This window comes from Pseudorasbora parva, chromosome 23 (genome assembly GCF_024679245.1).
Source record: "Pseudorasbora parva isolate DD20220531a chromosome 23, ASM2467924v1, whole genome shotgun sequence".
NCBI classification, from domain to species: Eukaryota; Metazoa; Chordata; class Actinopteri; order Cypriniformes; family Gobionidae; genus Pseudorasbora; species Pseudorasbora parva.
In genome coordinates this window covers 22,499,340-22,526,096 of record NC_090194.1, presented here as the reverse complement: position 1 = coordinate 22,526,096, position 26,757 = coordinate 22,499,340, and the positions used below count along the sequence as shown (strand labels likewise).

At 40.3% G+C, this 26,757-nt stretch overlaps 1 protein-coding gene and 1 long non-coding RNA gene across 2 annotated transcripts; both read right to left on the bottom strand.

Annotated features, from left to right (window-relative positions):
• On the bottom strand, positions 1-26,757 carry c23h5orf63 (chromosome 23 C5orf63 homolog). Its single transcript, XM_067433386.1, has 4 exons — positions 26,628-26,757; positions 11,550-11,644; positions 349-405; positions 1-265 (listed from the first exon to the last, which is right to left on the bottom strand). Exons 2-4 carry the CDS (start codon positions 11,640-11,642, stop codon positions 95-97), a joined length of 321 nt encoding a protein of 106 aa, XP_067289487.1. The 5' UTR covers positions 11,643-11,644; positions 26,628-26,757; the 3' UTR covers positions 1-94.
• On the bottom strand, positions 3,170-3,683 carry LOC137062807 (uncharacterized). The gene is made up of 2 exons (XR_010901282.1): positions 3,628-3,683; positions 3,170-3,509 (listed from the first exon to the last, which is right to left on the bottom strand). It is a non-coding gene; the product is annotated as an uncharacterized lncRNA (long non-coding RNA).

Below are 26,757 nucleotides of genomic sequence, written 5' to 3'. Positions count from 1 at the left end.
TTTATACTTCATGGAAACAGGCTAAAACTATACACAGTTTTTATTGTTTCCCATTTGACTTTGTATAATAAAGTTTGTATAATATCTCCAGATATTATTGTCCAGTTGCAGTGGCTTTATCCAGGTGCCTTTCAAGGAGTGTTGAGTTCACACGGTGCATCATCAAAAACTGTCCATTTAAATGAAAGACAGGGATGTCATACCTGTATCTATCAAACCAGACTCTATTCTCCGGGAGGGTGATATCAACCTCCTGCAGCTGAAACTGAAACAGTGAATGGCACAAACACATTAAACAGATGTGATCAAATAAATATGAGAACACTGTGAACAGAGTGATTGTCTTACCCTATGTTTATATGGCTCAAGAACTTCTTTTGCTTCATCACACAATGGGCACGGGTCCTGAAAATAGCCATAGTGATCTCAATAGGACTCTGTTTTGCTCTTTTTTTATGCTTACATTAATAAATCAATGTCCCTTATTGCACACTGACCAGGCAGAACTGTGGTCTTGATACCTTTACTACTTCTACAGTGTGGAGTTTTTGATATGCATGCAATATGGAAGACACACATCAACAAAACGTGCAGTAGTGCAGTAACAGAGCTCACAGCATGAGACGCACATAATACAATACCAAATCTCCAGGTTGATGGAAGCAATATGGCCATAATGGTCAGATTCTCAAAAGAATCTAAATAATATTGGATCAGAATATTGGATCTGACAGGAATGGTGCAACAAACTTATGTGAGTAAAATGTCTTTTTTATACGTAGGCTAATAGTAGTCCCTATAATAGTAGCTGAAGCTCATTAAATATGCAAATCTTATCCAATCCTAGCCGTGGGCGTGAACTTCCAAGTCTCTAGTGGGCACGCTAAACAAAACCCAGTGTTTTGGAGAGAACCTCAAAATCAGTGTAGAAAATAGCCTGTTACTTATTAGTTATGTTTTTAGATGTAAAAACCACACAAATGTCATTAGTTGACCTCAGACAACAGTATAAAAACTAGGGCTGGGCAAGTTAATTAATCAACGCTGACAATTATTTTATTGCACAATAACATAGTTTTTTTTTTTTGGACCCACTTTATATTAGGTGGCCTTAACTGCTATGTACTAACATTGTAATTAATAATTTGATACAATGCACTTATTGTGTACATACATGTTTTTACATTGTACTTGTATTTTAAAAAATACCTGTAATTACATCTGTAATTAATTTCTGTAGTTACATTTGTAATTACACAGTTGACACTTCCCTTACACCTAACCCTACCCTTAAACTGACCCATACCACCACACCTGTCCCTAACTCTACCCGTATCCCACCTCAATATCAGCAGAAGTGTTTTGCAATACAATTTAAACACATTTTTTATGTAATTACATAGTAGTTAAGGCCACCTAATATAAAGTGGGGCCATTTATTTTTATGTTGAAAGCCCGTTGCTCACTGCCTCTGAATACACATACAGACAAACCATTGGTAACAAGAGAATACACGGCTGTCTGTAAGCCAATGGCTTGACATTCTTCGTCTGGGACAAATGAAGGAGAGATTTACTTTCCCGACCGGACAAATAAAATATAAAAATAACCAGAAACGCAAGAATGATTCAGATTGTTTTGTTGCTGTTTTCAGCGACTGTTTACATTGAATATTATATTCAATGTAAACAGTGTATCTCTGCCTCTGCTATGTTAACAAGTCGCGTTGAGGCTCGCGCTGCCCATTTCTTTGTGAGAAACATTCGCAGAGAAATCAAAACAAGTGAGCAGCAATATAAACTCACAGAAGAAACATACTGGGGTAAAACTGAGTTTTATTGTAATTGTAGATATTTATAAATTTATGATATTGTTAATAACACAAGTCGACTTTGCAATCGTGAAGTGTAGCATGAATGGAGTAGTTCAATAAACAAGTAGCCTAATTAATATTAAGTTACTTAAATTTTAGACCCAAACAACCTTTTTGTTCTATTTCACCCATGATTTCACCGACGAAAAAAGTTGAAAAATGATTCAGCGTTTTGAATTAATCATTTGAATGAACAACTCGATGACTCACTCATTAAGACGATCACTTACCAAAAGGACAGCTACTGTGTAAGTGTTTGTAACTTCTCATTTGATTGTTTGCTCAGCTGTTGTTAGATAAGTTTGTTTGTGTAGTATATTATCGTGTATTAGTAGTACTGGTGTAGGCTCGCTGTGTGTGGGGAGTTGTTCGCTTTTGTTTTCACGTGGGTCAATGCGTCTGTTGGGGGCGTTCCCAGCTGCTTTCAATAACTATACCCAGGTGAGTATAAATAGAGTGATAGTCCGCGGCAATGGAAGCGGTAGCCCTCGTGTGAAGACCGATGAGTGTAAAGACTTCAACTCTTTACTTTGCAACTCCTCCCGAGCAAGGACCCCGACAAGGCACTTGAGTATTATTTTCCTTTTCATTATTTGTGTTCAGCTTTTTCTATCTGGCCTTTTCCCTGACCAGTATTCACCATGTGCTTTCAAATTTCTACTATTACTACTAGCACTCGTAAATCACTTTCTGTACTCGCAAGACGCAGAAATCCTAAAAATCTGCATAGTCTACCTCAATCCTCTGCTACTTTACTCTATTCCAATCGGTCTCTGGAATTGCCAGTCAGCTGTAAACAAAGCAGACTTTATTTCATCTATCGCGACTCATTCATAGCTCAGCCTCATCGCCCTAACTGAGACCTGGATTAAACCAGAGGACACTGCCACTCCTGCAGCCCTCTCAACTAATTTTACTTTTTCACACACCCTTCGCCCAATTGGGAGGGGTGGGGGTGCTGGTTTGCTTATCTCAAATGATTGGAAATTTGATCCCTACCATCTCTATCTGGCATTTCCTTTGAATCACACTCAATCACTATTACTCATCCTGTTAAAATCCATGTCGTAGTGGTCTATCGTCCTCCAGGTCACCTGGGTAACTTCTTGGAGGAGTTGAATGTGTTACTTTCTAACTTCTAATCCATCTTGATAAACACCTAGCCACAGAGTTCACCACTCTAAGGACCTCATTTGACCTCAAGTTGTATCTACTACAGCTACTCACAAATCAGGTTGTAACATCGGCCTTTAAAAGCACTCTAGTTGTTACATAAACAATTAAGGGACCAGAGACTTCTACGTTTCAATGAGTCATTTATTTTCCAATCACCATACCCTCAGATACACAACACATTAATGTCCAGATGCAAATGAACCCCCCCAAAAGTTCTGTCTTTTATAGTAACTCCTTGGCTACTAAGAGCTCAGTCTTTGTTAGTGAGATGGAACAGTACTTGAGATCATTACTGATGAATCCACATCAGCCAGTGACCAGGACTCCTAGTAGCTGTAGATAAGCTGAAGTATTTCATACAGAGAACACTGGATGTTCAGGGCATTGTTGAATCTCAATAGTTCTTTGTACAAGTTCTTATTTAGTTGAGCAGTTTCCTCATGCTTACTCAAGGAACCCTCTGCATCAAACAAACAGAAAAACTTAGTGCCACCACTAACACATTTACACATAACATATTTAAATGCACTTTACCAAACATCATGCATCCAAACAAGACAAATAACAGTAGTACTTACATTTGAGTTCAAGAACTAGAAGTTCCTCAAAACCGGGTACAAACACAAGCTAATCTTTTGAGAAGTTATCACAATGTGGTTAACACATCCTTCCTACCTCCTGCTTCTTCTCTTCTCCTATTTATGCTAACAGGTAGTTCAGTGGCTAGAGCACTCCCTAGTGGCATAATCAAATATTGCATGCACCACAAGCTAATGGGACAAAAGTAACAGTAAAACAGTTACAAGGTAACCAATTAGTCCTTGTCTACACTCGCTACTGCTCCACGGACACCACTTTAGTTACTCCATTGCACACCTCAGACTACTTTCTACTCAGTCTTAACCTCATACTGACTTCTGGCACAACATAAACTCCTATAAAGATTTGCTTTTGGTGTAATCTATGCTCACTCTCTCCCTCTCGCCTATCCACTATATGGTTTCATCTTCACTCCCTCCACCCGCTTAGTTCTCAGCACTGGACACTTACAGTGCTACTGACACTCATTGCTCCACTCTAACATCTTGCTTAGACAATTTTTGCCCCCTTTCATCCAGACCAGCCCGCCCCACCCCAACTGCCCCCTGGCTGTCTGATGTTCTCCGTGAACATCGCTCTGGACTCAGGGCGGCAGAGAGGAAATGGCGGAAATCTAAAAACTCTACTGACCTTAACTTGTATCAGTCTCTTCTCTCTTCTTTCTCTACAAATGTCTTCACTGCTAAAACTACATACTACCACAATAAAATCAACAATTGCTTTGACTCTCGCCCACTTCAAAAAATTCTCCTCTCTTCTTTGTCCTCCTCCTCCTCCTTCATCAACTCTTATAGCTGATGATTTTGCATAATTTTTCACAAACAAAACCACCTCCATCAGCAGCCAGTTCTCCTCACCGCAATCTGACACGCACATCTCAACAACTAACACACACATGCTCCAATCCTTCTCTCTGCTCTCCGAGGAAGATATTTCTAAACTTATCCTTTCCAATCACCCCACTACCTGTCCGCTTGATCCTATACCCACTCCCCTCCTTCAGGCCATTTCTTCTTCAATTACTCCTGCACTCACTTACATTGTCAACACTTCTCTTCACACGGGAACTTTTCCCACAACATTTAAGCAGGCTCGGGTAACCCCACTGCTTAAGAAACCCTCTCTGAATCCTGCACTTTTAGAAAACTACAGACCGGTATCTCTTCTGCCCTTCATTGCAAAGACACTTGAGCGAGTTGTGTTCAATCAACTCTCTATGTTTCTTGAACAGAACAACCTCCTGGACAACAACCAATCCAGCTTCAAAAGCAGCCACTCGACTGAGACTGCCTATTCTCCGTTACTGAGGCACTGAGACTGGCAAAAGCAGATTCCAAATCCTCAGTACTCATCTTGCTGGATCTGTCTGCTGCTTTTGACACAGTTAACCACTAGATCCTCCTGTCAACACTTAAGAAGATGTTATCTCGGGAACTGCTCTCCAGTGGTTCAAGTCTTACCTCTCAGGTAGGTTCTACAGTGTGACATGGAGAGGTGAAGTGTCTAAGTCACATCATCTAGCTACTGGGGTTCCTCAGGGCTCAGTGCTTTGACCACTTCTGTTCTCCATCTACATGTCATCATTAGGCTCAGTCATTCAGAAAAAACGGCTTCTCCTATCACTGCTATGCTGACGACACTCAACTCTACTTCTCATTTCAACCAGATGATCTTAGAGTCGGTGTTCATATAGCTGCCTGTCTGACTGACATTTCTGACTGGATGAAGGAGCATCACCTTCAACTCAACCAACCCAGCACTTCAGTAGAATTTCTCCATTCAGCTCGGTTCATCAACCATAACTCCTTCCAGGACAACCAGGAACCTTGGAGTTGTGATGACCAGTTAAACTTCACTGACCACATTACTGCAACAGCCCGGTCCTGCAGATTTGCCTTATACAACATTAGAAATATTAGACCCTTCCTATCAGAACAGGCTGCACAACTCCTGATCCAAGCTCTTGTTCTCTCCAGACTGGACTATTGTAATGCTCTTCTAGCTGGCCTTCCAGCATGCACTATCAAACCCTTGCAACTGATCCAGAATGCAGCAGTGGTCTGTATTGTGTACTGTGAATATTACTTCAGAATCAATATATGTATACCACCAAAGATCCTTTTTATTTTATTTTATTTAAAACGGTACGATATCATGATTTTGCACATTCCGGTAGATGGCACTGCGCTACCTAAACAGACGAGAAATGGCAAATGTGACAACAACATAGATCTCATAATATCATAATAAAATCGCTTGCATGTCCTAATTTGATTTCCGTTAGCCGCCTCGAAATGAACATGAAAATTTTGAATCAGAGCATGCAGATTGATTTAGTGTGTGATGTCTTCTGAAGCCAGAAGCAATTTGCTAATTTTGAGAGATTTTTGCTGAAATTATTTCTTACAAGAAAGTTTTACAATGACTGATTTGATGTGATAATCTTTGTTGATTAATTTACTAATAAACATTTGTGGTAATTTCCCACTTTATAACTCAAAACTTGCATAATTGTACTTATTCTCGCACAATATACCCGCGCCAATATGAGACTGTGGTATCGATTTAAAGGTGCCCTAGAATGAAAAATTTAATTAACCTTGCCATAGTGATATAATAAGAGTTCAGTACATGGACATCACATACTGTGAGTCTCAAACACCATTGCCTCCTACTTCTTATGTAAATCTCGTGAATCAAAAAGACCATGGAAAAAAGTGCTTCTCAACATAAACCCAACCGTAACGCAAGCGTTGGGGATCATTTATATGCACGCCCCCAACATTTGCATCTGTCCAAACATGTTCATTGTCAGGTGGAACTGACGAAGCCGAATCATCAAACGACACTTGAGGATAGCAAAAATGGCAGCTCGGGGACACATTATGATCCAGGCTGTGCAGGAGATGTGAGGACTTATATGTCAACAGTCATGGTTGAGGTTTATTATAATCGGATACCACAACAAATCGTTCGTTTGTTCGGCCCATTTCAAGCAAGCTCCGCTCAGCGTCTTAAACTGAAGAAAGGGGCAACTGTAATCCTGCAAGCAGTAAGTAGTGATTTATCCACTTATTGATAAGCTGTTTAAACAATTTCTGATTAAATTGAAAGTTTCGGAGGGACTGCATGCGGAGGGACCGCATTGTCTAGATGACGGAAGATGCTAGTACAGTAACAATAGGAAACTCCAAGTACCATTCAAAACTAAATAGCGCGTCTAATGACAAAGGCTAATATTATTTTGTATTACAAAATACAACCATAGATACGTTGCTTACAGATCATTCACTCAATCCTTCTAGCAAACGTCTCCTTTTCCACCATATAAGTTAAAACGACAGTCATTTGACAAGGCTATTCATTTTGTAAAAATATAAGTTATATATTTATATTTTTGAGAACTGAAGTAGGCCTATGATGTTTTTGCATGCTTGTATTAAGAGTACATCACAGTCACTGCGTAGCCTACATTGTGACTAACGTTATATAAATATGCAATATCGTGGACAAAAAAGACATGTCTAAAATGTAGACTGAATGTAGATTTCTTAAATGCAGCTTACTTGTTTATTGAGAGAGAGAGAGCTTGTGTGCATGTGGTTGCCAGATTAGACATGTTTAGGTAAAACACCATGTGGTGTGACAGGCAGCGGGGCGAGGGACCGCGAGAGCGGGCCGGTGATTAATGTTGACGAGTGCCAGCTGCGTGGCACACCGGTCTCGTCTCGCGGCCATGTGACGGGAGCATAAAAGGAGGAACAAGAGCTGCGGAAGACGAGAGAGGACCAGGCCTGGATTTTATGTTATGTTTTGTTTATGTGTTTGTGGGCAGTCGTCCGTGAGGGGCTGCCCGCGGTTTTGGCTGGTGCCAAAACCCGGGGGGAAGGAGGGACATGCTGTCGAAGAGCCCTTGCTGCTGAGGGGGATCGCGGTGCTGAGGAGGTCGGGCAGCGCGGATGAATGAGGACCGCGAGGGCTGCCCGAGGCGATGGTGCTGGAGCGAGAAAGGTGGGACAGAGACCTCGCTGCCATGCCCTTGGGTCGAGGTGGGGTGGCTGCCGTCCGAGAGGGAGCGGAGGAGTTGCCGCGCTTGCCGTGGGCCGGAGCCTGCTGCCATCCGCCTGATAGGGGAGGAGCAGGGAGCGCGGGGCTCGCTGCCGGGTCCCTCGGAAGGAGGAGTCACCGCCGGCCGCCAGGGGGCGGAGGAGGATCGAGCTGTCCACCTGGCATCCAGTGCCATCGCACAGCACTGCGAGGAAGAGCCTCTCGGCGGGCGGAGGGCCGAACGGCAGTGTGTCTGGGAACCGGACCAGAATTTTTTTTTTCTCTCTCTTTCTTTTTTTTCCCTCTCTCCCCTCTCTCGTCCGCGGGCTCCTCGTGCTCCCGTCTACATTTCTCTCGCCTCTCTGTCCCGGGAGAGGGGGGAGGGGAGTAGAGCGCAGTCTCGGGAGTGCCCCCCGGCCTGCGAGGGGCGATGGGGGTATGTGGTGTGACAGGCAGCGGGGCAAGGGACCGCGAGAGCGGGGCAAGGGACCGCGAGAGCGGGCCGGTGATTAATGTTGACAAGTGCCAGCTGACGAGTGCCAGCATAAAAGGAGGAACAAGAGCTGCGGAAGACGAGAGAGGACCAGGCCTGGATTTTATGTTATGTTTTGTTTATGTGTTTGTGGGCAGTCGTCCGTGAGGGGCTGCCCACGTTTTATTTTGTGTGTTCGCGGGCAGTCGTCCGTGAGGGGCTGCCCGCGGTTTTACTTTCGTTTTGTTTATTTATTTTGAATTAATAAAAGTTGTTTGAACGTTCGCCGGTTCCCGCCTTTCACAGAAAAGCTCTGTTTGGAGGATTTAAATGACTGAAATCTAGCAACCGCACGAATGCAAGCTCTTTCTCGCGCGTGGATGATCTGAAAACACCAATAAACAAGTAGACTGCATTTTATCAATCTCCATTTGAGTTGTTCTGCTTAAAGTTTCATTCAGTCGGTCTGTGTTCTGTCAGGACTGTCAGGACTCACGGGCTAAACAGCTGAACTGCTGTGAGCTGCTGAAATAAGCCAATCAGAGCCGAGCTAAACATTAATATTCATGACTCAAAAACAGAGCATTACATCCTAGGGACAATTATAGGGTTGTAAATGGACCTATAAAACTGTATCTGGACAATGTTTGCCCTTATATAAGCCCCATACCCTCTATCTAGATATCAGAGAACAATTTAACATATTGTTTCAACTCATACTAGGGCACCTTTAATATTGGTACTTCGGTATTAGATTGTTGTACCGTACTGAAGACAAAATTGTGGTATCAAGCCATCCCTAGAGTGGGATAATGTGAGACACCCCTGGATCCGATCAACAGAATATATTTGTGGTCATATGACCATTGTGTTTTCAAGCCCCTCCAATTCCTCCTTGACCATGAAGGAGACAACATGACATCATGACTTTGAGTAAACATATACGCCACTTTCTAAAGCCAAGTGGCGTGTTATCTGTACGCATTTTGAGCTTTCGGTGTGTATGTCTACGCCGTGTGATTCCGCGTGTATGTCTACGACTAAAACGAACCATCATCTCTGCATGTATGTATACGCCATGTGATTCCGCCAACCTGATCTCACAGAATTTATATTTATAGCCTAATTTTATATTTTGGAGCATCTAACCACTCCTACCCTAAACCTACAAACTTCCAACAATATAAAACACATAAAAGGCAAAAAATTTTACAGTCACATGTATTTATTGCAAAAACAGACCAAAAAACAGTATAAAAGTATTAACTCATGTTGCATTCCCAGTCTTCTAAAGTCATACGATATCTTTAGAGTTGATCTTAATGTTTTAGTTGTTGAAATGATGATAGCACCCCTTTGTGAACAGAACACACGCACTGGTTAATATTTCTCTTTCAAATGATACATATGACAAGTTTAGAATGACGCGATCGGTCACGAGACACACGAGAACCAATGGCATTTTACAATCAAAGCTGATGTAATGACGCAATTTGTCACAAGACATACACCAGCCAATGCTGTCAAAGCTGACATGACATTTCTTTCCGGCAGCAATATTTGAAATGTAATCTTTGGCAGATGGACTCAACGTTACTGATCACTTTTGGGGATTTTCTTCACACAAATCAATCGTTTGGCCTTGGAACACTAGGAATATTTGTACTTTCTGAATAAATTGTGCCTGGGTTAGGTTTAGGGGTAGTGTAGGGGGATAGAATGAAACAATAACAAAAAATACGACTTTATTCAGCATTGTCTTCTCTTCCATGTTCCTCAAATAAAGATTCAAATGGTCATGAATCATGATTCGGATCACGTTTAAAACTGGCAAACTGCTGAAATCACGTGACATTGGCGATACGAATCACGAATCAATTTGCTGATTCACGACCATTTGAATCTTTATTTGAGGTTTGGAAACAAACCTGGAAGAGAAGACAATGCTGAATAAAGTCATATTTTTGGACCAAATTATATTGTCGAAAGAGTTTAACTAACCAACTGATGTCACATATGGACAACTTTGATGATGTTTTCATTACCTTCTGGACATGGACAGCAAGTGGGCATACACTTACATTCAAAGGACAGAAAGCCCTTGGACTATATCTAAAATATCTTAAACTGTGTTCCGAGGATGAATGGAGGTCTTACGGGTGTGGAACGACAGTGTGGTGAGTCATTAATGACATCAATTTCATTTTTGGGTGAACTAACCCTTTAACGTCATAAATATTGAAAAATATTCAAAATTCTAGAAAAGCCATCATGCCAGGCAATACACCAGGAAGACAATCTGGGGCCTATAAGTGATGTGGTGAAGAAGCTCCCTCAACCTACAAGACCTCATGTGCTGCGAGCAAATCACTCCGCACTCCACAGAAGTGGATATGTATATGTTTATAAGATAGCTGTGTCTCATGTAACCTTGTTATTTAACACGCTGTGACTATACACATAGCAACATGTAAATAGGAAAATGTTGGCGTTATTTTGTCACTTTTTGAGCAGTATAGGCTAGCTGAAGCCATATACCTCCAGTCTTTGTGCTAAGCTAGGCTAGCGAGAGTGCGTGTCAGACTGAGTTATGGGATGCACGGAGATGAGAATGATATATATGGACTTATCTAACTCTGGGGGATACACTTAATAAGCCAAAGTCCCAAAAATGTGGCGTGTTCCTTTAAGCTTCCAAAAGACAGCAGTGTGTTCTCTGCATCAAAGTCTGTTTTCTTTCGTAAATCTTTCTGCATCCACAGCTTAAAGGGTTAGTTCACCCAAAATTGAAAATACTGTCATTAATGACTCACCCTAATGTCGTTCCGAACCCGTAAGACATTGTTCATCTTCGGAACACTGTTTAAGATATTTTATATTTAGTCCGAGAGTGTATGCAAGTGTATGCACACTATACTGTCCATGTCCAGAAAGGTAATAAAAACATCACCAAAGTAGTCCATGTGACATCAGTTGGTTAATTAGAATCTCTTGAAGCATCGAAAATGCATTTTGGTCCAAAAATAACAAAAACTACAACTTTATACAGCATTGTCTTCTCTTCCGGGTTTGTTTTCAATCCTCAAATAAAGAATAGAACAGTTATTATTCAGCATGATTCGGATCGCCAATCTCACGTTATTAATGACATAATTTTCATTTTTGGGTGAACTAACCCTTTAAATCTACAGAAAATATTAAGACTCAGGTTTGTTTGATCAGGGTTGGAGCTAAACTCTAATTTAAATTCAGCTTTTTAAGTTATTAATAACAAAAGATATTTGTATGCGGCAGTTGAGAGGACAAACAAATTCTCTCATTGGTGAACACTTATGTCCATCCCTGCATGAGGGAGATTTCTGAGAAGGACTGCACTTTTACCTTTGTGAAGAGTGTGAGGACGGGCAGCTTTGTTCTGGTGCAGAGCTGTCTGATGAGACCGCAAACATTGAAGAGCTTCTGCGAGAGCAGCATGACTGTAGATTAAATCCACAAATAGTATTATTAACCTGATCACGGTGAACATCCATGTATCATCATCAAAGTTAAAGTTGAGCCCTAAAAGCTCAATCATGAAGTGGAGACCAGGGGCCTGTACCATGATGATAGATTAACAAACTCAGGGTTAAAGGATTAGTTTTGAGTTGACAAAACTAAACCAATCTATTCACACTTTGTTGGTCCCATGATGCTGATCATCAGCTTTCTCTGTCAACTCAGGCTTTAATCCTGAGTTCAGGTGACATCAGCAGTGAACAGCCAATCACACGCTGTGGATCAACGAGATTCACTTCTCGCGAGAGAAGCAGCAAGATTCATTTCACTCTTCTGCAGAATATTACATGATTGAAATAAATTAAGAATTTAAACAAATTTACACAGCAAGAAGAAAATAGCTCTCTATGAAAGAGGACAACTAAAAGAAAAAATATTATACGTCAATGCAAGTAAAATTTATGAAGATAGTTTAGTTGATATAGAGAGAGAATTGAATGTTTAAGCTCAGTCAGCTTTTTAATAGATTTTTTAATAGCTTTGTTTATTGATTTTAAAGCTTATTTGTATGACTATATAAGCTATTAATATTAATTTTAACAAAGTGCCTATTAATTTTTAATTTACTAAAATTATAAATCTGTAATTGATTAAGGGTATAATAATTACAGAAATTACATCTAAATCATTCAAAATTAATATTATTATAAATAAGCATTGTTAAAAGCCAGACATTTTAGTATTTAAAAACGATTTGCTATATAGTGACCTTTAATTTGGAGCAGAAACAGTGACTTTATTGCATCAGATGTGTGTCACTTCACTCACAGCTGATTGGCCCAATTTCAGTTTGAGATCTCTTATCCAGAACATAACCTGCCCTGGAGCAGGTTAGCCATGGAGCGTAAGTTACTATGGCGATAAACATAGCTAAAAGCTAAACCACTTTAGTGGTACCTAAAACCCAGGATTGGCACAAACTAAGCTTAAACATATCTGGCGAGCCAGCTAAACCGGCTTCATGGTATAGGCCCCAGGACTAGTAAGCACAGAGGTTACAGTAACAACTAGTTTATTTATAAGCTAGGTAGTTTTGTTGAGTATTTTTCATAATTAGTTTGAAGCAAGTTGCCATGTACCTTGTCTTTTCATGTAATTTTATGCAGGTCATAGGGTTAATTACAATTTCTGAAAGGCCAAAACAAGTCAGGTTTTGGGGTAAAACAGAGGCTACATCTACATTACATACGTCCACACTAATGTTTTCCAAAAGTTTTAAAATCCATACTTATACGTCATTAAACGTCCAATTCAACTTACTGTGCATGCGTAAAAGCCCACTGAAACAGTCATCAAAAAGTTATCTTGCAATTCTTCTGGCAAGATCATTTTATTTAGCAAAATATCTCACCATTAACTGATGCAACCAGGTCACACTCGGTCAACCATTATTTTTGGCCTAAAAAGCAGCTCCTTTTTCCACTGGACAGGAAATGCAGGAAAATACATTTCTAAATTTCTTTGTAAGTAATAGTCATTTTAAGGACCTGATGGCCGCTATTTTGAAAATGGGGACTTTCTTGGAGTCAAACTTTGTTAAACTGTTAATATGTTTTTAAGTACATCCGATACTACTGTAAACCACTGAGAAACCTTTTGTTAGAATTTTTTTGGGGTCAAGCCATATTTGCAGCTGACTACTCTTGAGCACAGAAAATTTGTTATCACAGAGGCCCTGAATGTGACAGCGAGTTTAGTGCAGACAAAACACTATCGCTTTAAGTATTTTGTGATGTTCAGAGAGAAGTCTCCTATCATCTGCTGACTTTTCTCTGTTTTGATGGCGATATATTGCTTTGCAACAATGCACTCCGTTTCCACAATGGTAGAATTAGTTAAATCCAAGATGGGCTTTATGGACTTTACATTCAAAAAGGATTTCATTTTCTGGGTCAAGAGCAGCAAGTGTTGCGGCAAACCTTGAATTATATTCAATGAAATGCACTACAGCCTGGGTAGCTCCACTTTATCATTGATGTTGGCTCCAGTTGTTTCTTCAACTGCATATTCATTCAAGTACTTGTTTACCTGTCAACTCCATTTTGCAGTGACAAATGTTTATTTCATGCTTTCGGTGACTGTGTCCCAGAGATTGCAGAATTCATCTTCGCTACGGAGATTGAGCACACATTCGGCAGCTGAAGATACAAGTTTCATCCCAATTAAAAGGTCTGTATACTCTAATTTCAAAACGATAATGGTAGGATTGAGCAACAAAAGAACCTAACCTTATGAAAAATAACCATGATTTTATTATAGTAAAAGTGTAGTAGTAACCATTACCATTAATAATTGATTACCATTTATATAACCACAGTTTTTACACAAATACCATGGTTAAACTATGGTTAGAGTAGCAAAACCATGGTTCATTTGTGGTCATCATGATTTAATTACAATAACCAAGGTAGGGTAGGATTTTTAAGGGTAGGGTAGGGCGTGAATTTAATTAGAGGTTGCATTAACTGAAATGAAATGTTTCCATCATTTCCTGAACATTGAAGGATAATTAAAAATTAATGCTGTTTGTCTTTTTGACATTAAAAAGGCCTAAATAAAATCAGGATATTTAAACCCATGTTCATATTATTTTTAGCCTTTTAAAAGCCATTTTTCAAGATTCAAAAATTTCATCAAATTGAATTGAATAATCCTTACACATTATTCATATTATTCATAGGGTGCGTATAGATTTCTAGGCTAGCCAAATAAGCATGTGGGATACGAACTTAATCTGACTAGCAAAGGCTCATCCTTTCCCAAATCATCTTTGCAAGTGTCATCAACATGACCGGAAGCAGTAGCTCATCTTTGTCACCGGGCTGGGACTCTGGGTCACTGGCGTGTCGACATCACTGGTGGTGCTACTGCTAGCCATGACTGTTTTCACTGTTGTCGATGTGGGAAACCCTTTCTTTCAATGGTTATTGATTAAATGATCAAGGCATGTTAAGTGTTTAGACCAATACAGATTATTAATAAAAAGCAGACGTTGACTGAAATACCAACGTCATGACATACAGTCATAATCAACCAATTATATACAAGTTGCTACCAGTGACGTAATTTAGTTAATCGCCTTTCACGAGTGCAAATGCATAGTTGCAAAATTGATACACTACAACAACAGCGCTAATAAAAGAAAACGGAAAAATGATCTCTCTTCATAAACTTCTCTTCATGTTCAACTCGTTTGCGCTGTGAAAAGATCTGTCTCTGTACAATCATCCGAGAGCGTGCACACGTCTCGCAGCGGGCAAATATTGAGTTCTCTTTCAAGTCTTGCGCTTAAATGGACAAACTCATACAAAAAGTATGTCAACATGTCCATCTTGATAAGTATCTTAGCAGACATAGTCTGTATATGCCTTAAGAGAACTTTATACAGTCGAGAAAGACGACACAACCGTGGATTCGGTCTTAAAGGGGCAGTAGCCTTTACTGCTGTCTGTTTAATGTCAAACAAAAGATAAGGACATGATTGAATAGCTGTTGTAAGTTTAATAAGGATAAATCTTTAATTTAATAAGTTAAATATGCAGTTATTTTACATTTGATTACTTTATTTAATTTCTGTACCTTTCTGCAGGCCAATAGGTCTGTACATTATTATTTAATGTACACGAGTGAGGTCAAATTAAACATTTTAGTTTTAATTTTATTTTATACTGTGCATTGTTGCAATGTGCTAAATAAATAATTGCATAATTTGTAATTGATTTATTATTTTAAACTTTAATTATTCTGTCCTGGCAATAATGTTCTGAACCAAGCACTGACAGATAGCTAACAGAAATAAAGCTCCATCACACGTTCTTCTTTTGTGCTTATGTGATGCACACTTTACTGTAAAACTGAAAAGAAACACAAATATACAAATTACAAAATGGTTCACAAAATACAATGGATATTTTCCTCATTCACAAACATCCACTTACACATTTAAACAACCGATATATATTTATATTTATATATATCAATCACATGCTTGAAGAAAAGGATCGCACAGCTCCATTAGCATAATAGCCGCTAGATCGCGCTAGCTTTCAGCATTAAACATCGATCTTTAAGCCTCTCAATAACTTACGGTTTTTTCTACTCCAAGGATTAGACAGCAAACAATGACGTAATTCTAAACGCTGGTCACCGAAAACGAGTATCTTCTTCTACTGCTTTACGAGCTTCCTGTTGCGTCCTATCATGCAGTGTACCAACATTTTCCGCCACTAGGTGTCACACAAGGACTATCCATACTAAATAGTATTCGAAAATAGAATTAGTATGTCCCAAATCATAGTATGTTGAAAAGAGTATTCCAAAGATACCCGGATGGTTTACTATTTCCGGTCCGAATTCGAAGTATGAATCAATGGGCACTCCAACCATAAGCTGTGTCTAATTTCGTTAAATTTCGAAGGTTGCAGTCCTCCGGACGACGCATCCTGTGTAGGATGCAGTTTACGGAGTTTCCTCAATCAGAATTAAACGAGACGTCCTTCGTAGGACACACAGGCAGGAAGTATCTCGTTGCTATGCCAACAAGTTCAGCCTCGTTGCACTCTCACGTCAGTTATATGAATGAAAGAAAATTATTTATAACTTGAAAATGACTATGAAATTTTTCTTGTCTTGACAGCAATGTACTGTTCTAAACGTTTAAAATGCACTAAACAGTTGTAATCCTGTTTACCACAACTATTTGTTTGAGGTAATAGAGACGGTTGAAAAAATATGACGGTTGTTAACGGAGACGCAAAGAATTGTGGGTTATCTTTAGCCATGAAGGATACACCTCATGCACACTCCGAATTCCTGTGAAAGAAGGACACATTTGAAGGTCGCATTTGGAGTGTCCTACTCACTTTTTTGAAATGAGACAGCCTTATGACGAGCCTCAACACAAGTTTGTTGCCAGAGGCAGAGATACATTTACATTGAATATAATAATAAAAACAACAAAATCTGAGAACAACAGAGCAAATTAGCACTTCCTCATCTAACGATGATGAAAGTGCTAAAAGTGAAAGGACCTGTGCTCTGAACGGAGTTGAGAGCACCTTAGGTAAATATCCATGTCTTGGTTTGAGGACGACTTTAGTCGTTTGGCCCAAATTCCAAACAAGAGGCGCTCACTGAAAGCGTGTTCAAGGTCGCCCACTCGCTTAACAGATTCTATCGCTAGCAGAAAAGCGGTCTTGAGTGATAGGAGCTTTAAGCTCACTGAATGCAGAGGCTGAAATGTTGAGCCCTTCATAGCATCCAGGACCATGGACATGTCCCATATAGGGACTGAAGGGGGACGAGGTGGGTGCAGCCTTCTAGCCAAGCGGCAACCTCCAGTGATCTCTCTTGAAGCCAATACGGAAGTAATGTAAACTGCAATTCCTCAACTGGCCACTAGGGACAGGCTCCAGAAGGGAGCAAAATCTCATTGAGCCCCATGTTAAAATTCTCAACTTTACAGCAGAAAAAAAACATGTTTACAGCCTGGTACAAATTGTGGTTTTGGCCTATAAGGATAATTTTGACCTTCATGACAACTATGAGGGGGGGGGGGGGGGAATTCTTTTATAACTAATTTGTTTACGTTATATAAAGCCTCAAAGTTCTGCATAATTAAGGGCGTGGTTACCAGTCATTTATCTGCCGTCTATAGTCATTGCGTCACCTAAGCTCCGCCCACATCCCACCTTTTTGGCCATTTTCTTTTATCTGGGAGTGACACGCAATGATGCGCACGCAAGATGGCAAAGCCCAGGTCGCCCCTACTTTAAGCTTCAGAACGGCTTATCTGAATCCTATGGGTGACGTCATGGATACTACGTCCATATTTTTTTACAGTCTATGCTTCTAGCCCCTTTAATGAAGTGCACGATAAGATCGTTCTTCCCCAGTGACAGTCTATTCACTTGAGTGTGGTGCGTTGCTATAGCGGCCACATAGTCTTTGAGCATGGAGGGGGAACGACAGTAACTCTTGTAAAAAAGTGAGCACTTCTGACACTTCACTATTATGTGGGTTCAGGCTTCGTGCTTGACACCAGTTCAAAAAGACTGACCATTTGCCTGAATAGAGCCGCCTGGTCGTGGGGGCTCTAGCTTCAAAAAATAGTATTTAATACACTTTCAGAGAGGTTCTCATGTACCCGTTGATGGGCCAGACGTGAAGCACCCATAGATCGGGATGGGGATGCCAGATCTGCCGTTTCGCCTGCATGAGGAAGTCTCTCCTTAGCAGGATTGGCCACGGAGCTGTGTCTGACATCTGACTTAGCAGCGAGAACCATGGTTGATTTCTCCAGAGCGGGGCTATTAAAAGCACGGCGCTTTTGCTCTCCCTGATCCTCTCTATGACCTGAGGTAACATTCAGATTGGGGGAAAAGCATAAATGGGGAAGGTTGGGCCATTTGTGGGCAAACACGTCCTTTTGTTTAGAGAAATATATTAGGCATTGAGCATTGTCTTGTTAGCCGAAAATATCCACTTTTGCCTTGCCAAACATGGCCAAAATTGTCTGAATCGTTTGTGGGTGAAGAGACCACTCTACTGGGGACACTTTGCCCCTGGACAGCATGTTCGGACCCAGATTCAGAATGCCTGGCACGAGTCACTCTCAGCGAGCTTAGGTTGTGCTCTGCCCATATTAGGACTTTTTTCACCATTGGGTGGAGACCGACGGATCTTAAGCCACCTTGATGATTTATATAGGCTACCACTGACCTGCTGACAGTTCGGATCAGGACATGGTGGTGCTTTTTGTACGGAATAAAAGCTCTTAGCGATAGCGTGACCCCTTTCATCTCTAGACAGTTTATGCTTCCATGCACTTCGTAAACATGCGGGCAGCCAGAGATAGACCAAAGGGTAGCACCCTGTATTGGTAAACTTTCCCCTCGAAGGTGAATCTCAAGAATGGCCTGTCATGGAGGGCTATTTGTACGTGGAAATAGGCATCCTCCAGATCTACAGTGAAGAACCAATCTTCTCTACCATGGCACGAAAGCACGGTGGTCTGCGAGCAAACTGTAAGGAGTATCCTTGTTCTATTATGTTCAACACCCATTTTGAAATGCCGGGAATGGCCTGCCAGGCCTCGGCCTTCAAAGCCAGGGGCTAAATTAATTTGTGGGGCGAGTCTCTGGGTAACAGGGACTCATTGGCCCGACGGTGTTGTGTTAAGGTGGCGCTTATCGGAACGCGTCTGTTCACAGGTTCTGTAACTGTCAGAGAATTGTTTCCCGCCGCCAGGCGGTGCAGAGTGTCTGGGGACATAGAATATTGGTGCTTGTGTACAGGCAAGTGTATGGGCTTGTTGACTGTGAGGATAGTGTTTCCAGCCACCTGAATGCAGGGGGCTGGGGAACATAGGGGAGTGATTGAGTGTAGAGGTACATGCTTTAATGCTGGCACACTGCCTACAAAGAAAAAATCCTTTTTGCGATTCATATGGGTTGCTGTGAAAACAGCGTTTGAATACAGGCGAGCGCATTTGTTTACGGGCTCGTTGGCTGTGTATGAAATGTGGTCCAGCTGTAGTGTGGCAGCTAGTGGAGGAGCTGGAAAGCTGTCAGGAAAAGTCGCATTGCCTGTGAGGCCTTCTGCGCTTCTGTGAACCCTACCACAGAGGGACTGAATAATCCTGAAGGTGACATGGGCGCGTCCAGGAAAGCGGTTTTGTCCGAGTCCAAGTTTCTTTTTGGTTAGGTTAAGCCACAGATTGTGTTCCAATAACGTCAAGTTGGCCATGCATCTGCCAATCGCCTGAGCATTGGCCTTGGTCGCGACCAGGGTCAGGTCGGTGGCGCCGCGCAGGTCCTTCAGGGCCTCGTGTCAGGGACAGACTCATTCAGGGAATGGAGGAGTTTGGCCTGGAAGACCTGAAGCACCGCCATAGAGTGTAGCTCTGAGGCAGCCTGGCCAGCGGAGGCGTATACTCAACCGACGAGGCTGGAAGTAGTGCGGCATGCCTTAGATGGGTGTACAGCTTTTGACTGCCATACCCTGGTGGAGGGCGGGCAAAGGTGTGAGGCGACGGCTTCCTCGAGGGGAGGAAAAGCGTGATATCCTTTTTCCTGAGCGCCATCGACCACCGAGAGCACGGGAGAAAAAGAGAATTTAGTGCAGGATGAAAATGGCGCCTTCCATGACTTGGATAGTTCCTCGTCCGATAATAACATAATAATGTTATTATTATTATAATAATGTTATTATTATAATAACATAATAATGTTATTATTATTTTCAATGTAAACAGCGATTGATAATGGAGTGTATCTCTGCCTCTGGTAACAAAGACGTGTTGAGGCTCGCGCTGCCTGTCTCTTTGTGAGAGACATTCGTGAAGAAATCAAAACAAGTGAGCAGCAATATAAACTCACAGAAGAAGCATACTGGAGTAAACTGAATTTTTTGTAGTTGTTGATATTTATGATTTATGATATTGTTAATAACACAAGTCGACTTTGCAATTGTGAATTGTGCAGCATGAATGGTGTAGTTCGAACTATGATATAGGCTAGTATTAGGATATAGTGCATGCATAGAGGAATGAAAAATGGAATGAACTACTATTAGATATTACATATTTTAAGAAGTAAAATTAGTTTTAAAAAGAAGGAAAATTGAATGGGATTTGTATGTTTTATTTTATTGTTGTTGATTTAATAAGGGCCTAAGCACCAGTAGTGGTCTACATGCCAATATTTAGTCAGTTATAGTGCCACCTGTGGGCAACAGTAAACTGTGATTAACTCCTCATTAAGATTGAACCAAAACAACATCATATGTGTTTAAGTTTAATCTTAAGCCTTAGTGATGTTAAATTTCAAAGATCTTGAGTGTTTTGAACTTGAGTTTGTGGCATCCTGACAAAGTCTGATGTTTCGGCAAAATTTTTGTTAGTCATAGTGACACCAGCTGGTAAAGTCATCTTAATTTTATGCAGTGCTTTTAACAAGTCCAATTGTTTCACAGCAGCTTCACCGTGTTAATATTTGAAGTCTAGCTTCAAATATAACTCCTTTGAAGTTTTGGTGCTTTATGTAACGTTGTGTAGTGTAAATGATAAGTCACGTTTGACATTTGTGTTGGCTACTGTAAACAGGCCACCAGGGTACAATACAGACTTTATCAAAGAATTCGCTGGTTTTATATCAAGATTAGTATTGGCCGCAGATAAAGTCCTAATTGTTGGTGATTTTAATATCCATGTAGACAATGAAAATTTTTGGGATTGGCATTTAGAGACGTTCTAACTCTATTGGAGTTAGACAACACGTATCAGGACCCACTCATCGCTGTAATCATACTTTAGATCTAGTAGTGTCACATGGAATAAATGTTGATACAATTCTGCAGCAGAGCGATGATATCTCAGATCTAGGGATGAATTGGTATGGAAATTCCGGCTATTACCGTGAAAATCACGGTAATAGTGACCAAAATTATCACAGTTATCAATATTATCACGGTTTTGTTCAAATGAGATAGTGTTCAAAAAGAACCAATGCACACACTGAAAACATTTAAACAAGTTTTATATTTGAAAAAATCAAGCAGCTCTGTGCCCTTTTTAAAGCAAGGCATGACGCATTTAAATCAAGCATATAGTTTGTGCATGAGCCCAAACAGTATCCCAGTAAAATAAATCATATCAATATTTTCATATGATGAACAGTTTATTTTATTAAATATCAAAAATCCAAATTGTGTGCATTATACCCGACAACTAGATGAACACTTGCTATTAACGGCGGGTGTTACAACCGGCGGGTGTTAATGTTCTGATTATTATTATTATATGTATCTGATCAGGACGGGGGTCCTGATTATTATTCCTTAAATGTCCCCCTAGTAGTGTCTGAACGTGTTCGTTCATCTTTGGCTCAAGCTTCACGTTATTATTTCCTAGACGTAGGTTTTGAATTGAGGTCAAAGTCCACTTGCCTTGCGTTCGCAAATCTTCACAGATTTGAAGTGTTTCCCCTATTACAGTAACTTTCTTTTAGCATGTTCTGCTGTAGACTGGGTGACCAGAGCATCCTCGATTCATTTTCCCTTGACTTTTCTCCTGGGCTCAAATCTTCATAGACTTTTTTTACAAAAGTCAAAAAAGTCATTTGATGGCCACACACCTCAGATTTTAAAAGGCTTGGAAAATCTCCCGGTGCTGTCACTGCCGTCTGTCATCTCTTCTCATTCAGAAAACACCGTTGCGTCACGTGCTGCGCGTGCCTGCACCAGACTGAACAGGATTTACCGCGACTTTTCTAAATCGTGATAATCACTGACGGTTTTAATGATAATTAAATTTTAAGCGAAATTACTAACCGTCAGGACATTTTACCGTGGTTTATCGTGAAACCGGTAATCGTTTCATCCCTACTCAAATCATTACCTAGAATCATGTATACTTAATTTAGCTAAGGCAGCAAAGCCATCCCCTCGCTTCAAATACAGCAGGACTATAACCGCTGCTAAAGATTGCTTTGTACATAATCTTCCACATCAGTTCCATCCCCTCATTATTACAGACAGCCTAGAGGAACTTGATGTTGCAACAGAAACTATTGACTCTCTCTTTACTAGCACTTTAGACATAGTTTCTCCCCGGCACTTAAAGAAAATGATCTAATGCCGTGGTACAACGAGCACACTCTGGCCTTTAAAACAGCAATAATAAAACAGTAATGATTTTATGAACTTCTTTACTAGTAAAATTGATAAAATTAGGAATAAAATTATAACCATGCAGCTGTCTACTACAGTATCACTTCAGACAGAGCATTGTAGTGTCACTAAGGAAAAATTACACTCATTCACTGCTATAAGAGTTAAATCATCCAAATCAACAACATGTATGCTTGACCCTATCCCGACTAAAAGAGATACTTCCAGAGGTCATAGATCCTCTGCTTAATATTATTAATTCATCCTTGACATTAGGATATGTACCGAAAACTTTTAAGTTGGCTATAATTAAACCACTTATTAAAAAAACGCAACTTGATCCTAAAGAATTAGTCAATTAAAGGCCAATCTCAAATCTACAATTTCTATCAAAAATACTAAAAAAGGCTGTGTCTTCACAATTATGTTCCTTTTTTAGAAATAAATGGTATATGTGAGGATTTCCAGTCAGGATTTAGACCGTATCATAGTACTGAGACTGCTCTCAGAGTTACAAATTATTTACTCATATCATCTGATCGTGGTTGTATCTCTCTATTAGTGTTACTCGATCTTAGCACTGCATTTGATACTAACAATCACAATATTCTTTGAATAGACTCTGATGTTGGCATTAGTGGAATTGCATTGGCATGGTATAAATCATACTTATCTGACCGTTATCAGTTTGTAGCAGTAAATGAATAGATGTCACACCGACCACAAGTTCAGTATAGAGTACCGCAAAGCTGAGTGTTAGGACCGTTGCTTTTCAACCTGTATATGCTACCACTGGGAGATATCATTAGGAAGCATGCTGTTATTTTTTATTGTTATGCTGACGATACTCAGTTCTATATTTCCTCACGCCCTGACAAAACTTACCAAGTCACAAGATTAACGGAATGCATAGCTGATATAAAAAATTGGATGAATAGTAATTTCCTGCAACTTAATTCAGATAAAACTGAATTTTTAATTATTGGACAGAAAAACTCCACAAGTAGTAACCTAGAATACTGTCTAACACTTGATGACTGCTCTGTCAAGCCCTCGTCGTCAGTGAGGAACCTGGGTGTGCTCTTTGATACCAATCTTTCATTTGAAAGTCACATTTCTAGCATCTGTAAAACCGCATTCTATCATCTTAAAAATATATCTAAATTACGGCACATGCTTTCGATGCAAAATGCTGAACAGTTAGTACATGCGTTCATGAGCTCAAGGCTAGATTATTGTAATGCTCTACTGGGTGGTTGCCCTGCTCGCTTAATAAAAACACTCCAACTAGTCCAAAATGCAGCAGCTCGAGTTCTTACTAGGACCATGAAGTATGATCATATTAGTCCAGTTCTGTCAACACTGCACTGGCTCCCTATTAAACATCGCATACATTTTAAAATCCTGCTTATTACTTACAAAGCATGAAATGGTTTGGCTCCCCAGTACTTAAGCGAGCTCTTTCTTAACACATTATACTCCATCACGTCTATTGCGGTCTCAAAACCCTGGCCAGTTGATAATACCTAGAATATCTAAATCAACTGCAGGCGGTCGATCCTTTTCCTATTTAGCACCTTAACTCTGGAACAGTCTTCCTAGCATTGTTCAGGAAGCAGACATACTCTGTCAGTTTAAATCTAGACTAAAAGTGCGTCGCTTTACTATGGCATACACATAGAACATTTTTAACTTTCATTATTCAGATCAATTGACTGATTGTTAGGCTGCATTAACTAGGTCAGCCGGAACCGGGAACACTTCCCATAACACCTGATGTACTCGTTACATCATAAAAAGAGTGGCATCCACACTAATGTTAGTCTCTCTGTTTATCCCGGGGTTTATTGCATTCGGTGGACTGCATCTGGACATGACCAACACATCCTGGAGTGTCTGCTGAGACCGTGTCAATTGGTGTCTCTTCTGAATTTGCCTCACCGGCATGTCATCCTCAAAAAACCTGTCTCCGGCACAATAACTCCGATCTTTCAAGTATTCGTACTCTAGTGTAATCGACGCGCCATCCTAAATAAACCCATCTCTTGCGTGATACTCAGAAATTTTGAATATTCCAATCTAATATGATTTCTGACCTGTAAGGTTGCCAGAATAATAATCATACACTGTTTGTGTATGAGGTGTACTGGCACCCTGTATACACTGGCATACACTGTTTGTGTATGAGGAGAACTGGCACCCTGACTGAGTCTGGTTTCTCCTAAGGTTTATTTTTCTCCCTCATTGCCCTGATGGAGTTTTGGTTCCTTACCACTGTTGCCTTTGGCTTGGCTTTCTCAGTTGGGGACACTAAAATTATGATCCAAATTATTCAACTAAATATACAAATAAAATGAATTAATTAGGTCTTATTTAATTCCATAAACTATAATACTGATCTGCCAATATTGTTGCTCTATGATAAATTAAAATGAGCTGATAACATCACTGTTTTCTCCAGAACGACTGTACAGCCAAATCAAATTTGATTGCAATCCTGTAAACTCCATTATCAATTGTATTGTCCTGTTTAACACTGTGAAGCTGCTTTGAAATAATCGTCATTGTAAAAGCGCTATATAAAAAAAGTTGATTGATTGATTGATTAACATGAAAATAATGCAACAGATTTTGTACAGCCGCTCTGGTGAAAACGGTGATGTTATCTACCTAATTTCAATTATCATATAGTGTCAATGCGGGCAGATCGGTAACATAATTGAAATGTAGGTGTCCTCAACTGAGCAAGCCAAAAGCCCAAAGCAATGGTGGCAATGAATGAAGCAAACCTCCTTGAGGGCCAGAATGGAGAGAAAAAACATCCTTGGAGAAACCAGGCTCAGTCAGGGTGCCATTTCTCCTCTGGCTGACGAACAAACAGTGTATGATTATAATTCTGGTAACATTACAGTTCAGAAGTCATATTAGACAAATAGATATTCGTAAGATTAACTGCCAAACTAATGAAATCACGTGACATTGGCGATCCAAATTACGAATCAATACGCTGATTCATGACCATTTGAATCTTTACTTGAGGTTTGTAAACAAACGTGGAAGAGACAATGCTGTCGTAGTTTTTGAAAACTACGTTAAAAAAAAGTCGTAGTTTTTGCTTTTTTTGGACCAAAATGTATTCTCGATGCTTCAAGAAATTCTAATTAACTAACTGATGTCACATATGGACTACTTTGATTTGATGATGTTTTTATTCCCTTTCTGGACATGGACAGTATAGTGTGCCTACACTTAGATACGCTGTCGGACTAAATATAAAATATCTTAAACTGTGTTCCGAAGATGAACGGAGGTCTTACGGGTGTGGAGCGACATTAGGGTGAGCCATTAATGACATAAATTTCTTTTTTGGGTGAACTAACCCTTTAAGCATACCAGTAGTACTGGTCAAGATAACTTGCAGTACCCGGATGAGCGTGTTATTCAGTTTGGCGGTTGTTATCTGGGAATAATGCTGCATTCATGTGCCATCGGAAATTTGATAATTCCCACTTCTGAATAGTGGGATATAAGTGTAATTTTTTACCAAGGAAACTAGTATTTACGATAATTCCGATAGCACGTGAAGACAGAATAACATACTGCTGGAATGTGCGATTGGCCAATCAGAATCAAGTATTCCACAGAGCCGTGTAATAAAGATAGATATATTAATAGCCTGCAAGAAGGTCTGCCTCTAGATGTGGGGTATGGGTCATTCAGAGCTTTGGCACTTGCTACACTGCTGGACCCATGTTAAACCATTTAGCTTTTTTTTAGGCTGAAAAGAACATCACACTGGAGTTCGAGCACATCAACGTCTCCTTGTGAGCAGTTTCAGTCTTCATTTAACTTTATGGAGACATCATGTATTTATTTATCCTTTATTTAACCAGGAGATCCCACTGAGATATTAAATCTCTTCTTCCAGGGAGACTTCCAAAACTTACAACAACAAAAAAAACACCTAGTTATTAACAATGAGGCTACAGGTTACAAAACCAAGATCACAGACAGATGTTAAAAAAGATAATTGGCCAAGTTATTTCAGATACACACATGACCACTAGGTGTCATCGTAGAGACAGGTGTCGGCTTGTTTCAAGCTTTGGCACAATACGGCACATTTGCTTCAACTGTTTCATGCTTTACGAAGCCTCGGTCTGCCCTCTTCCCATCACTATCATCTTACACAAAAGCTATTATCATCATCTGACACAGCATTTAAAAAACTCTTACCAACGACGATCACGCGACGGAACGGAAGAGTGAACGGAATGGTCCCAGAGGAGCTGCTTCTTCTTTTTCGATTTATGGCGGGTGGTAACCAGCTAAGGGGGCATCACATGCTCCACCTACTGGGTTGGAG